We start from the raw sequence: 13,986 nt of genomic DNA, 5'->3' as shown, positions 1-13,986 counted from the left end.
CCCTCCCCATCGCAAATGCTTTTTCATGGATTCTACTGCTTTTAAATGATGCAGCAATACCATGCACAGTCACCAAAGTGCACTGATGCCATGGGCATTGACATGTTTATGCATGTGGTGGAACTTCAGTAATGCAAAGGAATGTCCTGTCACTGGAAATTTCTGAAGAAAAGTCTTACCACAATCAACACTCTAAGAATGAGCCTATTAGAAGGAAAACATCGCATGGCAGCAAAAAGCAATTAAGATCGATCTTCGATAACTGTGATGAATTGAAGGCAGTTGTTTCTAATTTAGTAGCTTGAGACAACTACTAAAGTACCAGTCTGTTCAATGATGATCCGTTGCTGCCAGATTGGCATTTGAAACAAAGCATTGAGGGTCATTGTTGTCCACATTTGCAGTTCGCAAACAGTAGTTGCCGACTTAAATATTTGTTTGTTTTGCTTTTGATGGGTAAATGTACAATGTTAAAGAACACTAATAATTCGATCAAACTACTTCCTGTTCTCACTAAGGGATCTTTTTTGAAAATTGTTACTTTTTTCTTTTCATCTCATTTTTTTGTGTACATTTCTTTGTTTGCTGAATACCAATCAGTATTTTCCCCGCAAATTTACAATTTATGTGTATTTGCTGCTTTTTGTAAAACAGATTTTTAATTGCTCTGCGCCTGACACTGGAAACATGGAAGTATTGGTTCGATATGGAACAGATGAACAGAAGGAACGCTGGTTAAAACCACTGTTGGATGGCACAATACGGTCCTGTTTTGCTATGACTGAACCACAGGTAAATCCAGATATGAGAATGCTCCTCTCTCCGTGTATTGTCCTATTACTTTAATTGACGAAAACCTACATAGTCTAACGGATGCAAACTTTCTTTCTTCTTTCTTTTTTTTTTTAAACAAAAGCACAATTTAGCTTCTTTCTGCTATTTTATCTGAAATATGTTGGTTATCCATGTTTCAAACATTTCTGTAAATACTTTCTTTTTTTTATGTGACTGGGGTACTTTAGGATTTCAACTTCCTTGATAATATTGAGTTTTGGAGGGAACTAGGGATACTTCCATTGTTAGATTTTGACAACCGTGCACCATGTGTTCTGAATCGGTTTCACTAATAGTCACATACATAATGGACATGTACATTTGGAAGGCTGGTCCTATAAATTCAAAGTAACCCTTAAGATACAGCAAAGTGTTTTCCTCCCTTTTTAGGCTATGAGCTCTTCATCTATGTTTGAAAGCAAGTCCTAGTTGAATACCGTTTGCTAAAACATAACATAGCATACCACAGATGGTGAAACAACAAAGCACAGCTGACATGTCCCAAATAACACACAGTACTGGGCATTATGTAGCATTGCACTATGTACTTATAGGTCATAATGGAATCTAGCCATACTATGCTTACCAGTGTGACAAATCTGCGGATGTCGTTGCTTCTCCCCAAGGGGGAGCCTCTTCCCATGAGGCCAGGGAGGTGAGGCAGCTACCCGCTAGTCCCCCTGGGGGGGTGGTACTCAGCAGGTGGATCTCATGGGGAGAATGCGTTATACTTCCCATCAATCCCCCTCACCTAACCCTCCTTTACTTTGCCATCCCATGTACATGTGTCATTTACATAGAAGTAACAGTACTGGTAAGAGGAAGAACATAGTTCACCCAAGAGAAATCTCTGGTAAAGGTACTGGGACTAATAAGAGCCAGGTCTACCTTACAGCTCTCAGGGAAATACTGGGATGAAAAGGAGGTGCAGAGGAATGAAGAGCAATCCTCAAAATACTGTGGAGCAGTCTAGTGTTTCAAAATTTCTGATTGGCCAAAACCAGGACAAAATAGAAGAGGGAAAACCAAGCAAGTGTCAGACCCTCCCAGTAGGATATGCAAGCCTGGAGGATGTTTAGCCTGGAGCAGAGAGGAAGCCGCTGACTGGCATGCTAGAACGGGAGATGAGGCGTCCCTATCCGGTCTGCAGTAGCCTGGCTGACCAGAGAGCTGGAAGAGCGGATGTCTGACGTAACAGAGTCATCAGACCGACCGCACAGTCGTAGAGGGACTTGCCACCCGCCCCACACCAAACACTGAAGAGCCGCCGCAGTAGTCATGCAAGCAGGAAGAGAGCGTGAGAAGCCATTCATAGCAACAGAATTGCTTGCAAGCAGAGAACCAGACCCTACAGAGACCCAAGAGGTACAAGGGATGATGGGGGAAGAAGAGAAGCCTGGAAATCAGTGTCGGGCACCCATGCATAACTTTAAACACTGTGTTAAGATGATTGATTTGTTTGTACCTTAATCGGCAGAACATAGATGTGGCCATTTTGCAAGAAGTGCATCTGTATGCGCAAGGGTTGCAGGGAGTACAGAAGCGGTGGAAGGGGGTGATGATTGGTACCGTCTTCTCTACTTATGCGAGAGGGGGTACTGGTGTGGTTTGGGACACTGCTTTAATGAAGGTATTGCAGACTATGGTAGACAAAGAAGGATGATATGTGAGTATTGTGGGGAAGATACTGGGTACCCCCAATTTTCAATTTTTGAATCTATGCCCTGTGATGAATCCTGTGGATTCATCACTGAATCCTCGGTGGTGAGCTCCTCCCACATGGCCATGGGACAGCAGCCGCTACCTGATCCTGACCCTGGGGGTGGAATTATATGGGAGGTTCATGTGGGAGGAGATGACTGCCGGGAGGAGATGGTGACTCCTTTGGGGGAGAGACAGAATCCACCATCCCTTTTGAAGACAGCACTATACCACCTAAACTGGTGATGACATACTGCCATTCTTAGCAAATAGCCAGTCACACCTCCTGTATACATAACACACAAATCACATCTCTTTTCTCTGATAAGGTTGTACTAGGTAAACATCCCAAACAAAATCTCCTTAAACGTCCTGTTAATCCTTGTTAGGGAGAATTCTCTGTTTAGGCTGAATTTCCTAACCTAGTGAGTCCCCCAGCAGCTTTGCCGGATTTTTGGGGTTTATTTTTTTCTCCTGCCAAGAGTGAGACTCTTTTACCCTCACTCTTGGGCATGATTTTAGTGTGTTTCTTTTAATCTAGATGTGTTAAATGGGCTATGGGGTCTTTTACTCCATAGGGCTTCATGTGTTTTTGTGATGTATGTTACACAGCACCCTCAGTACAGTGACACAGGGGTGTCATAGTGACCCCCCAGTATAGACTCCATACCCTGGGACTGACTACTGTCTCCCAGGGCATGTAAAGTCACCATTGACTTTACTAGTCTTAAATTCTGAACAGAACCAGTACAAACCATCATATTGTGGACGTACTGGCTGGGGCAATTCAATTGCCCTGGGGTGTGTTAGTCGAGGGGGCACGTCTCCGTCCCCCCTGATCGAGGTTTGGTTGGTGGCAGTGGATACTATTTTTTATATTCAACCGTGAATATTTTCCTATGGGATTTCCCATTGTTTTAGGCTACTATCTTTATTTAATTATTTACGGTAGCCTCGAACATACCGCCGGTTTATTTAATTAATATTAATTCTCTGGTTGGTATTTTTTGCCAAAACTTGATTCTAAAATGGCGTTTGTGTTCTCTTCTGTGACTCCAACCCAAGTCGAGCCCTTTGTTCCACTTTTTGGCTGGCTTCTCCACAGAAGCCCTCCAAAGTGGTGCCACTCTGTCTGGGGTACTTAGGAGGGGTGGAGGGGGATTTAGGCACCCTGGACTGAGTTGCCTAGGCAACTCAAGTCGCACTCTGTCCTGATTGGCCCAACTGGTGAGCCGGCCGGCTCACCACTTAGCATGTTTGAGTGACAGCTAGGCTGAGTGAATGGGGGTTTTCTGCATAAAAGCAGGGCTTTGGGGACTGGAACTTCAGAAGTCGCCACAGGACCTAAGAATCAGACGAGGGAGAAGCTGAGCCGACCTGCCACGACACCACCACCGGTGGAGCCCTGCTGGACCGTCTCACCACTTTTCCTAACAACAGAGGAGATCTCCCGCCGGAGAGTCCTCTTCCTTTGACTGGTGGGGATAACCAGTTTCACCGTCTTTTCGCCTTCCCGACGTACCTCGTGGCCGCCTTGCCTGTGCCAAGCACCCCGGCAACCGGGATACCACGTTTTACCACGAACAAAGGTACCACCTTTAACCGGAAAACTCTGCGGCTGGTTTCTTCCCTGCTAGTGCAACGACCTTCATCTTTCCTCCAAGTCGAGATCTTCTCTTCCGCTGGACGACGACGCGACTTGCACCCACTGCCAGGAACAACTGCCACCGCTGGAGGATCCTTCCCACTTAAGGTACCGAGTCCCGCCCGGCTTCCCTTGCTACCGACTGTACGGGGTAGATTTAGCCCCCGGCTTTCGAACCTGGGTTAGCCTGGGACACCCTGGCTAAACTTTCCTAAAGCCTCTCTAAACTCTTTTTGAACCCTCTGCAAGACTTTCAAGGCCTAGTGTAACTGTGTGATCTTGGGCGCATTTGTGCTCTGCTCTCTCTAAGAGTGGGCCCAGCCTTTGGACTTTGGCTCACCAGTGACTTTTGCTCTTCTGCCTTGCTAACAGTGTTCCTGAATCTTAGAGTGGTGTGCCTTTTCCATATTCTGTCTTTTTCCCTCCCTTTCTCACGAACTTATTGGAGTGCCATATAGTTAAGCGCTCACCTCTGTATGAAAATAAGTGGTGTTTTACTATGACTTATCTGATAAGGAAAAAGGGGTGTATATATTACAATAGTAACTGTGTTTAGAATATTTTACAATAAGAGTGCTGGAGTGTTTCAAACAGTGTGTTTTTAAATAAATAATTATATACTTTGATACCAAAGCTCTGGTCAGTGTTTGCTTGTATTGGTGTGTCTGAGTGCCTATTGTGTATACTTTGCATACTGCCTAACTCTTCTTGAGAGAAGTCTGACTGCTCAGCCACAGCTACCAGGTAAATCTGGGTGGTACAGACTGCTACCAAGTTGGTTTACTGCCAACACCTGTAGTCTTACATCTTTTGCAGTGTTCCCTAAGGGAACTGCACAGGTTTCTGCCTAACAATCCTATGGACTCCAACTCGCATAGTGCCCCAGATACTGAGACGAGGAAGAGGGAGAAGGAGTTAATGTGGATTGAAAGAAACTCTAAAAACATATGGACAAGATGTAGCAAAATGAATCGGCTGTATGGGGCATTTAAAATGGCAATCAGAAGTTGGAGAGAGGAGACACACCTTGGGCAGCGAGAGGCAGAACCGCAGGTGAAGGCAGACGCAAGGGAGCAGACCGTGTTCAAGCAGGAACGTGCTCCCAAACTGCCGCTTATCAGCAATTCGCACCGGAGTGGCGAGAAACCCAGTGGAGCATGGCAGGCTCCAAGGAAAAGCTGCGAAGGGAAGGGCAGAAGACGAGAAGCTGTCCGGGACGCGGTCAAACAAAGAATCAGCCACTTTACCAACCGCAGGAAGAGTTGAAAGCAGGTCTGCCAAGCAGGGGACGCCATTCCTGCATTGAGACTTTGCCACAGCGACATGCAGGAGGTCGGAAACACCATGGGACACTGGTGAGTTGGACCAGAAATAGCAGGAACCCTGGGGCAAGCACACAGACAATTGAAAGTGCACTTTGAATATCGACCAAGTACATTTAAAAGATTGAATTTGCACAATTCATCATGCCTGAAATGTCAATATAGGGAAAGCTGGAGCAAATGTGATTATATTTTTTGTTGTAACTCTGTATTGCTTTTCTCATCTTGCATCACATAACATCAACCAGTTGCATTCAATTTCAGAAAAAGAAAATGTAGCTCACCCACCCCATCGTCTCTGTTCATGTAAGAGTGCAAGGGAGACCAATAGTCATAGGGTCTACTTCCACTGGGCACCATAGAGGCGTACACTGTTTCTCGTCTCTCACATGAATTCACTACCGATAACCATCCCTATACCAAAGGAGCCATCTGTTCCTTGCTTTGGCCACTACATTTCTTGCCACCACTGAAGCCATCCCCAGCAGCCTCCAATCCTGCTTGGGAGCCCCCTCAAACCACGCCAGTAGCCAAGCCTCTGGTGAGATAGGGGGCAAGCTGTGACCATCTCTCCCATTGTCCCATGGATCTGCACCCAGAACGATTGTATATGCGTATGTTACGCTCACCTGGTTCCCACAGGGGTGTCGGGCGGAACTGGACAGCCACGGTCTCCACCAACGTGATGCGTAGTGCAGAGATGACTGACTGGACTGGCCCACCTAGCTTCGTCTGCTTGACCCGTAGAAGTAGTCTCCTAAAGGCGGAGAAAGGGGATTAGCCACCCGTGGATTTGAGTAATAGCCCCTCACTGCGTCCCCATTTATCACCTCTGATATTCCCGTTCACAAAGCTCACCTTATACTTTTGAATGATGAGCTCTCCATTCTACGAGGAACGCAGGGGCACGTTGATGGCCAGTTAATTCACTGGCTTGAGGATATTGGAAGAGTTCTAGACAAATCTTGGCTTCAAAACTCCTGGCGAAGGTATATACCTTAAGTATATAGTTCTTAGGAGTTCAAAAATGTCTGAATAATCACTCTTGTCCAATTCCTTTGTTTATCTTGCAGCTTAGACCCAAAAGAAGTTAGTCCTGTGGCAGCTGAAAGCGTTCAAGTAAGAGTCTGTGCTATCCCACACTGTCCGTTAAATGATGCCAAGGTTTAACTTGCAGCTTTCTCTTTTCTTACAGGTGCGGCGTAAGAAGATTTGTCGTGCCGGTGAATAATGCCTCCGGCGGTAAAATCAGGTAAGTATATGGTGGCAAGAGATTGTCCTTGTTTGTTCCCCTCGGCTCACCTTGTTCTTTTCTTGTTCCCCTTATGTGTTGGAATGCGGCAACATAATGATGGAGAGAGCGCCGGATCGTAGAGATGCTGCGAGGAATGGTGAGTATGGCGCGGCCCTGCTGCTGGCCATGCAACGTGTTTAAAATAAAGTCTTTTTCTGGTTCAAAGGTGCAATGAATCCGGAATCGGGTAAGAAACCCAATAATGTTCTTGTTCGAACCTTTCTTCTTCTTTCCCTTCTTTCTAGGCGCTCTGGATTCGAGGCGGGCGTGGCAAGAGGCGGGATGCTGACTGCAGGCATGGTGAGCGTTACGCTGCAGGATGCAGAGTAACGCGAAGCGTGTGCTGCTCTTCGGGCGTGGTTTAAATAGCCTCCAAAGTAGTCCCAGGTAAGTATTCCTCCACAACCACACCCGAGTAACAAAATAGTCCCTAAGTAAAGTAGTCCCTTCCAAGTCTCAAATGAGCTTGGATCTTTTGCAGCATGGTCTGCATCAGGTAATTTTTAACATATGTGCCTGGCGCCATAGACGCTAGGACTGTACCCATATAGTCCCTAACAGGGGTTGCTGGGCTTTCTCTGGTTAACATGATGCCTGCTTCCGGGGTTGATGGACTTGATCTGGATGCCCGGGGTAGGCATCATGACAGCGTACACTCCCACAGTATTAGTATTTCTCTAATTGTGCAGGGGAGTAATATATTTGGTGTAAGAATTTGAAATATATGAGACAGTATCTGTTATTCAGCGACAATAAACATATCTTTCACCATTGTGAGTCCGGTAGTACCTTCCCCAAGGACGCTTCCCATTTTGCCCTGAATGTAGCATGCTTCCTCCCTTGCTGCGCCTTTATCAAGCTGTAGAGGGACGATACCGTCTTGGAGTCTCCATGAGGTACCCTCTGTGAAAGTTGATTATAGAAGTGTATCCAATAGTCGCTCTGTGAAGTTGAATTTAGAAGTGTTCCCAATAGTCGCTCTGTGAAGTTGAATTTAGAAGTGTTCCCAATAGTCGCTCTGTGAAGTTGAATTTAGAAGTGTTCCCAATAGCATCTGTGAAAGTTGACTATAGAAATGTATCCTATAGACACTCTGGAAAGTTTCATTTCTAAGTGTGCCCAATAGCCTCTAGTAAACTGAATCTAGAAGTGTGCCCAATAGCCTCTCTGTGGAAAACTGTATTTAGAAGTGCGCCCAGTACCCTCTCTGGGAAAGTTGCAATTAGAAGTGTGCTCAGTGAAAGAGCATATAACCGATCATACCACACCACCATGCTTACTCTCTCCTTACATCACCACTCAACTAGAACACAGAGATACTATGACACCATTCGGTATAACTGTTCTCATACCAACATTCCGCCGCTTACTCCACATCATTCTATGTAATCACTGCTGGTTCCACACCCCCAGCCAGGCGTTTTCCTCAGGCCTAACGCAGCCACATCCGTTCCGGATAAATCCTGCCAGAACGAACACATTCTCCTGATCTCTCAACCACCACACCTACTGCTAAGAAGCAGCTATTACACGAGTACCGCACGAGCTGCACACATACCCGGTGCTCACACGCACCTTTTGACTCTCCCTACTCTCTCTACTGATCTGAACTTCGGTTCCCAAGGGCGTTCAACCTACAAGCGCCTTCAGACCATACCAGTGGTATATAAGGCGCTAAATAAGTGCAAAATAACATAACATAACATAACAGGTGCCACCACAAAATGAACCAAGGTGGATTGCCTCGGCGAAACCTGGCCACATTGTACAAAGAGTTCCCTTAGTCTAAAGTATAAAACCATTGTCACAGCGTTCCAGGGACCCCTTTCTTTCATGAGATGAATTTTCCCTCATATACCAGATCTCCAAGGGTATGAACACCAAGTCTTAGAAAGTGTGTCTTGAACACTGCTTCATGAGTTATCCCAACCCCTTGCATCGCATGCATAGCATAGTCCGGGCTGAAACTTCCCGTGTCAGAGCCCACCGCTATAGCTCTTTCCCAGGCCCAATGTGTAGTAGCAATCGGTTGCACCTCCCCCTACATCAGTGTACACCTTCTCCCACGCAGTAATCCTTTCAAGTCGTCTGGCCAGGCTATCACTTTTTCGAGCTTAATATGTGGAAGGAAGCTCATACGATGGACGCAACCACCAGGCGGCATATTGAAGTTGCGCTGCGAGATAAAAGGTAAACAAGTCTGGGTATTCCAACCTGCCATCCTCGAAAGGGAGAGTCAAAATATCGAGGGTGACACTAGCCTGCTTTCAAGCCCATACCAGTCTTTGCCAAAGGTTCTTGGCCTGTTTCCAAAACCGTGAGAGGAGATGATTGGTACGTTATTAAATAAATATGAAATTTTGGGGATGATTACCATCTTGGCCAAAAAAAGCCTTACCGCTTGCAATAGCAGGTGTCTGCGAATCCACCCCTCCAACTTGTGCTCCAGCTGTGTTAGTGCAACCAAATAGTTATCCTCGTATAGTGTGGCTGGGGATGCTGATACCCTAATGCCTAGATATCTTATTCCTCTTGGGCACCACCGAAAGCCCACCTCTATATCCCCGGGATCTACCGACGCAGTGAGGGGCATCACATAAGATTTGGACCAGTTTATCCAGAGCCCCAAATAGTCCCCAAACTGAGAGATTTCATGAACAAGAGGGTGCAGATTTAGCTTGGGGTTTTTGCCATATATTAACATGTCATCGCCATAAAGAGATATGGTTGAGATCTGTGAGTATAGTTTGACCCCTCTATAGGCGTGGTATTCCCTGATAACACATGCCAGAGGCTCAACAGCAAGTGCGAACAGGATAGGACATGGGGCAACCCTGGCAAGTACCCTTAGTGGGAGTAATGCAATTGGATCCAGTCCGATTTGTTAATATTGCCCGAGGGGCTGTATACAAGAGACAAACCCACTGGAGATGCACCAAACCTAGGCCGGTCCGGCGTAGAACCTCGAACAGGAAGGGCCATTCGACAGAGTCGAATGCTTTTTCGCCGTTGAGTGCCGCTACCACAATGAGCATCTCATCATTTATATTGTGCATCACTGTGAACAACCGTCTTAATTTGTTCTGAGTAGATCTGCCCGTAATTAATCTTGCCTTGTCAGGAAGGATTAAAGCCGAAATATGTGGAAGGAGCATGTGAGCAATTATTTTATTGTCCATGTTTATCAACGTCAGGGGTCTATAGGAGGAGCACTGATGGGGGGTCTTTTTTGGGGTTTTAAGAGAAAAGTGACCAAAGCTGTTCTTGTGAATTCAGGAAGAAGTCCATTTGATATAGAGAACTCATACATGCAGCACAAACGAGGAGCTAACAGTTGTGCATATTCTTTGTATAGTTCTGCCGTTATCCCATCCATCCCGGGGGCCTTAACACTGGGGAGTATAAGGAAGGCATGGTATCAACAGTAAGACAGACACAAGTGAACACAGTTAAAGGTTGTTTATTGAACTTTTACAAGCATGTGATAAACACCTATCTAATATTATGAGAGGAAGCTTCCACCATCAAATAATAATGCAGTCCTAGTTGAGTCTTCTCAAAATAAAAGGGCCTACACTAAAAACCTATTGCCAATCTTTACCACTAATTTACAAAGTATGTCCGCGTAGTTTTCATGAAAAATAAAAAAGTGTTCATAAAAAAAGATATGTCAGGATGTTCGGGCTGTTCTCCTCCCTTCAACACATTTTCAGCACGGGGCAAGGCGGTTTACTCGAGCAAAGCACGCACTCTGGCTTCTGTGGCAAGAGGATACAGTTCCATTACCAGCTACACAACCTTCTGTTTACAAGTCTCTTTACTTGCCAAAGGTCTCTTGATTCAGAGGACCTGATGTACAAAAACAAAATACAAAGTGTTTGTCTTCTTACAAGTATTCAATTCGGTGATACAACCTGGATCCCCCTCAGCCGGGCTCAGATTCCTTTTCTATCATGATTGTTAACGTGGATCCCCCTCTTCCAGGCTCAGATCCCCTTTTTACAATGTTCAGAGAATATTCTCTCTCGGGTGACTCACGGTTCACCCGGATACCCCTCAGCCAGGCTCAGACCCTTCCTCTTATCCCATTAGTCTCCCTCAGCCGGGCTTGGACCAATTGCAGTTCACGTTAAACTATCGAAGACTTTCGAATTTGCACTGCATTTAGTATGACCTGCAGCAGGACCACTTTGATTCAAGATTCGCTTTTCAATACTTAGCATCAGTTGGATACCTAACAGAGACTTTCGAATGAGCACCCATGTGGCGCCGGACCACTCTGTCTATGGTATCTTTCTTGGCCTCCCAAAGTTCAATCACTTCTTGGTTTCCAATTATAATTGCGTCGCTCAGCACAGATGTCTCACATACGGGCCTCTTAGGATTTATGTATACAATGTTGCTGCTTGCAAACGTGGTTCAAACACAAGCTGGTTGATCTCTTTGGAATCCTTGATTAGGTTCCCATCAGGGTCTTCAACCTCAAAGATACCTTCCTGTCTCCTCTCCCTTTGAATTTCCCAGGCCAAAGTACAACTCGGTCTATCTTCCCCGTAGCTATTCGCCGCTATTGGGTCACCCAGATATCTCTCCTCCCTGAGTGCTACTTCAAAATGTTCCTGCTGCTTTTCTCTCAACAGCCCGGGGACATCGGAGTCCTGTTCCCTCATTTGTTTGTATTCAAGGGGCCCCATTACAAGGCCGGCGGTAGCCGTGCCGGTAAAACAGCTAGGCTTCTGCCAGACCAGCACCTGCGTTCACGGAAACACCAGGGGATTATGACCCTGGTGTTCCTGGAAGTCAGGCGCCAGAAAATCGTTAATTCCCATTCCCATTTGAGTCCCACAGGACTCATTGGGAATGGGGATAAAGGAAGCACCGGCACTGTTAATAATGGTTCCGGTGCTCCAGTGAAAGTCTGTGGGTAGGTGCTGTCCTGCCCGCCAGGTCAGACCTGGCAGACGGGACGGCAGCCACCTGCAGACTGAGTGTGCCGGCTTACTGGCACCGCTGTTACTGGACCGGCACACTCCTAATGAGGCCCAAGGTCTTTAATCCCACCCTCTAGGTTTGCTAAGGTTCTACGCAAGGATTTCAGGATGCTGCCCTCCCTTGAAATACATCACTTTGAATGCCTCCCATGTCACTCTAGGATCTGTGACTGAACCCTCATTAAATTGAAAAAATTCCTATATATCCTGCTTAATACTGTCACGAAACTCTGCGTCTTCTAGGGCCTAAGCTGGGAACCTCCAGCGAAGCGACCCTGGCTCTTGATCAGGGCACTGTACTGAAAACACTACTGGGCAGTGGTTGGAGAGGGTCCTGGGCAGCATCTCAGCTGACTGTGCCAGTCTGGCTAAAGACATTGAGAGCACAATGTTATCAATCCTTGAGGGGCTGTTATGGGGCCCTGAGTAGAATGAATATTCCCGGCCCCCGGGTTGAGGTGCCTCCATGCATCTATTAACCCATGGGATTCAGCTATACTCCCTCATGGTACTGCTGCCTTTGGGAGAACCACCTGAGTTGACCCACACCGATCCAAAGTCAGTGATAAAGTGACATTAAAATCCCCTGCCCAAACCACCTCATAAGAAGGAAGCATATGCAGATGTGATACGCATTCATGGTAGAAGTCAGGGGAGTCAACATTTGGCACATGGATATTAACCAAGATGAGTCGCCTACCAGAAAACTCTCCCACCAGTCGGAGGAAACGGCTCTCTTTATCTGAGACCTTTTGATGTAAGTGAAAATATAGTGATTTGTGAATGTATGTTGCAAATCCTCTACAGCGGGAGGAGTAGGCAAAGCTGTATCTGTGAACTCCCCAATCCACAGCTCCAGGAAGCTCAGCATCCCCAGGTAAGTGGGTCTCCTGCAGGCAGAGGACATTGATTCGATGCCGCTTTGCCTGGTTCATGACCAGGCGAAATTTCTTTCTGTTGGTCAGCCCACAAATATTCCATGTCATTATGTTCAATAACTCACTGCTCCAGCCACATGTGTAAATTGTCAGTAAATTCCCACAAACTACAACACCAATTATGTCTGACAGCGTTGATGAATTCAATGGGCGCCTTCCACCCTGGTATTCCTTTGAATATGGACCATGGTTTGGAAAATGATACTGTACCCTTCTTCAACCACAATAACCACCCTCCCACCCACGCCAGAAACCAGAACATACCAGCATTATTAGCCCACCCCCTTATAAACTCGATAACAACAGAAACAAAAAGCTACAACAACTGCAGTGACTGCGGCAACAGGGCGCAGCTGTCGGCCGACAGGCTCCAAATGGCGCGGGCACCAACAATACAGTATTCAGCTTTCCTGAAAATAACACATTTTTACATCAAAGCATGAAATCCCTCGTCGGGTATATAGTGGAACATCATGGACTGAATTCTGAGCAACGAGTCGCCTCCTGCGACCACCTGGCCAGACGCTAGGGTGTAGAGGCTGGAGAGCTATGAGTGTCGGGTAGCTCCAATGTGAATTTCTCTGCAGCTGCGGGTGAAGTAAAACATGCAGCTTTGCCCAAGTGTATTACTCGAAGTTTAGCTGGATATAACATTGCATGCCTTTTCGGAGAAGGATGTTTTTCACCGACTGTAAAGTCCTTCTTTGCTCCTGCAGTTCGGGTGCTAAAGTCGGGATATAGACTGATTGTTGCATAGCCCCAGCGCAGATCGCCTTTCTCTCAGACCGCTTTGAGTAAAACATCTCTATCCCAGTAATTAAAGATTTGGGCAATGATTGGACATTCAGGAGCCTCCGCAGGTATCTAGCCACCAGGGAGAGATGTGCCTGCTTCACAAGAAACATTGGTGAGATCCGGGGTTTGGCCGGGAACTCCATAAGCAGCTTATTGACAAATTGCTCCATATTTACAATGGAGGTGGACACCAAGGATGCACACATTATTATGCTGTGACTTCCCTTCGAGATTGTTGTTTTTGGCTGCAATTTTCTTTACAGTTTGCTGTAGTACGGAGTGTAGTAAACAAGCAGCAGCTCATTGCCAGTTAGTGAGTGCCTGGCACCACATAATTAAAACTGCGTGCACCATTGTAAGCAGAAGGAGGAACTTTTGTGCAACGACGAGTGCCATTTAAGCCGCTTCAGTTACGATCATTTGACTGAAATTTTATCAGTGCGCTGCGTTTTCGGGACAAATTAAG

General features: G+C 46.3%; 1 protein-coding gene across 3 annotated transcripts in view; it reads left to right on the top strand.

Annotated features, from left to right (window-relative positions):
- ACAD10 (acyl-CoA dehydrogenase family member 10) overlaps positions 1-13,986 on the top strand; it is a 2,051,508-nt gene that overhangs the window by 1,072,798 nt on the left and 964,724 nt on the right. For all 3 annotated transcript variants that reach the window (XM_069619514.1, XM_069619513.1, XM_069619515.1), the window contains one exon: positions 655-792. In XM_069619514.1, coding sequence (XP_069475615.1) covers positions 655-792 — 138 coding nt within the window. The remainder of the gene's footprint in view (positions 1-654; positions 793-13,986) is intronic.

The sequence above is a fragment of the Ambystoma mexicanum genome, chromosome 10 (assembly GCF_040938575.1).
Source record: "Ambystoma mexicanum isolate Mex_15411 chromosome 10, UKY_AmexF1_1, whole genome shotgun sequence".
NCBI classification, from domain to species: Eukaryota; Metazoa; Chordata; class Amphibia; order Caudata; family Ambystomatidae; genus Ambystoma; species Ambystoma mexicanum.
Note: the sequence above shows the minus strand (reverse complement) of the source record. Positions and strands in the feature narration are given on the sequence as shown.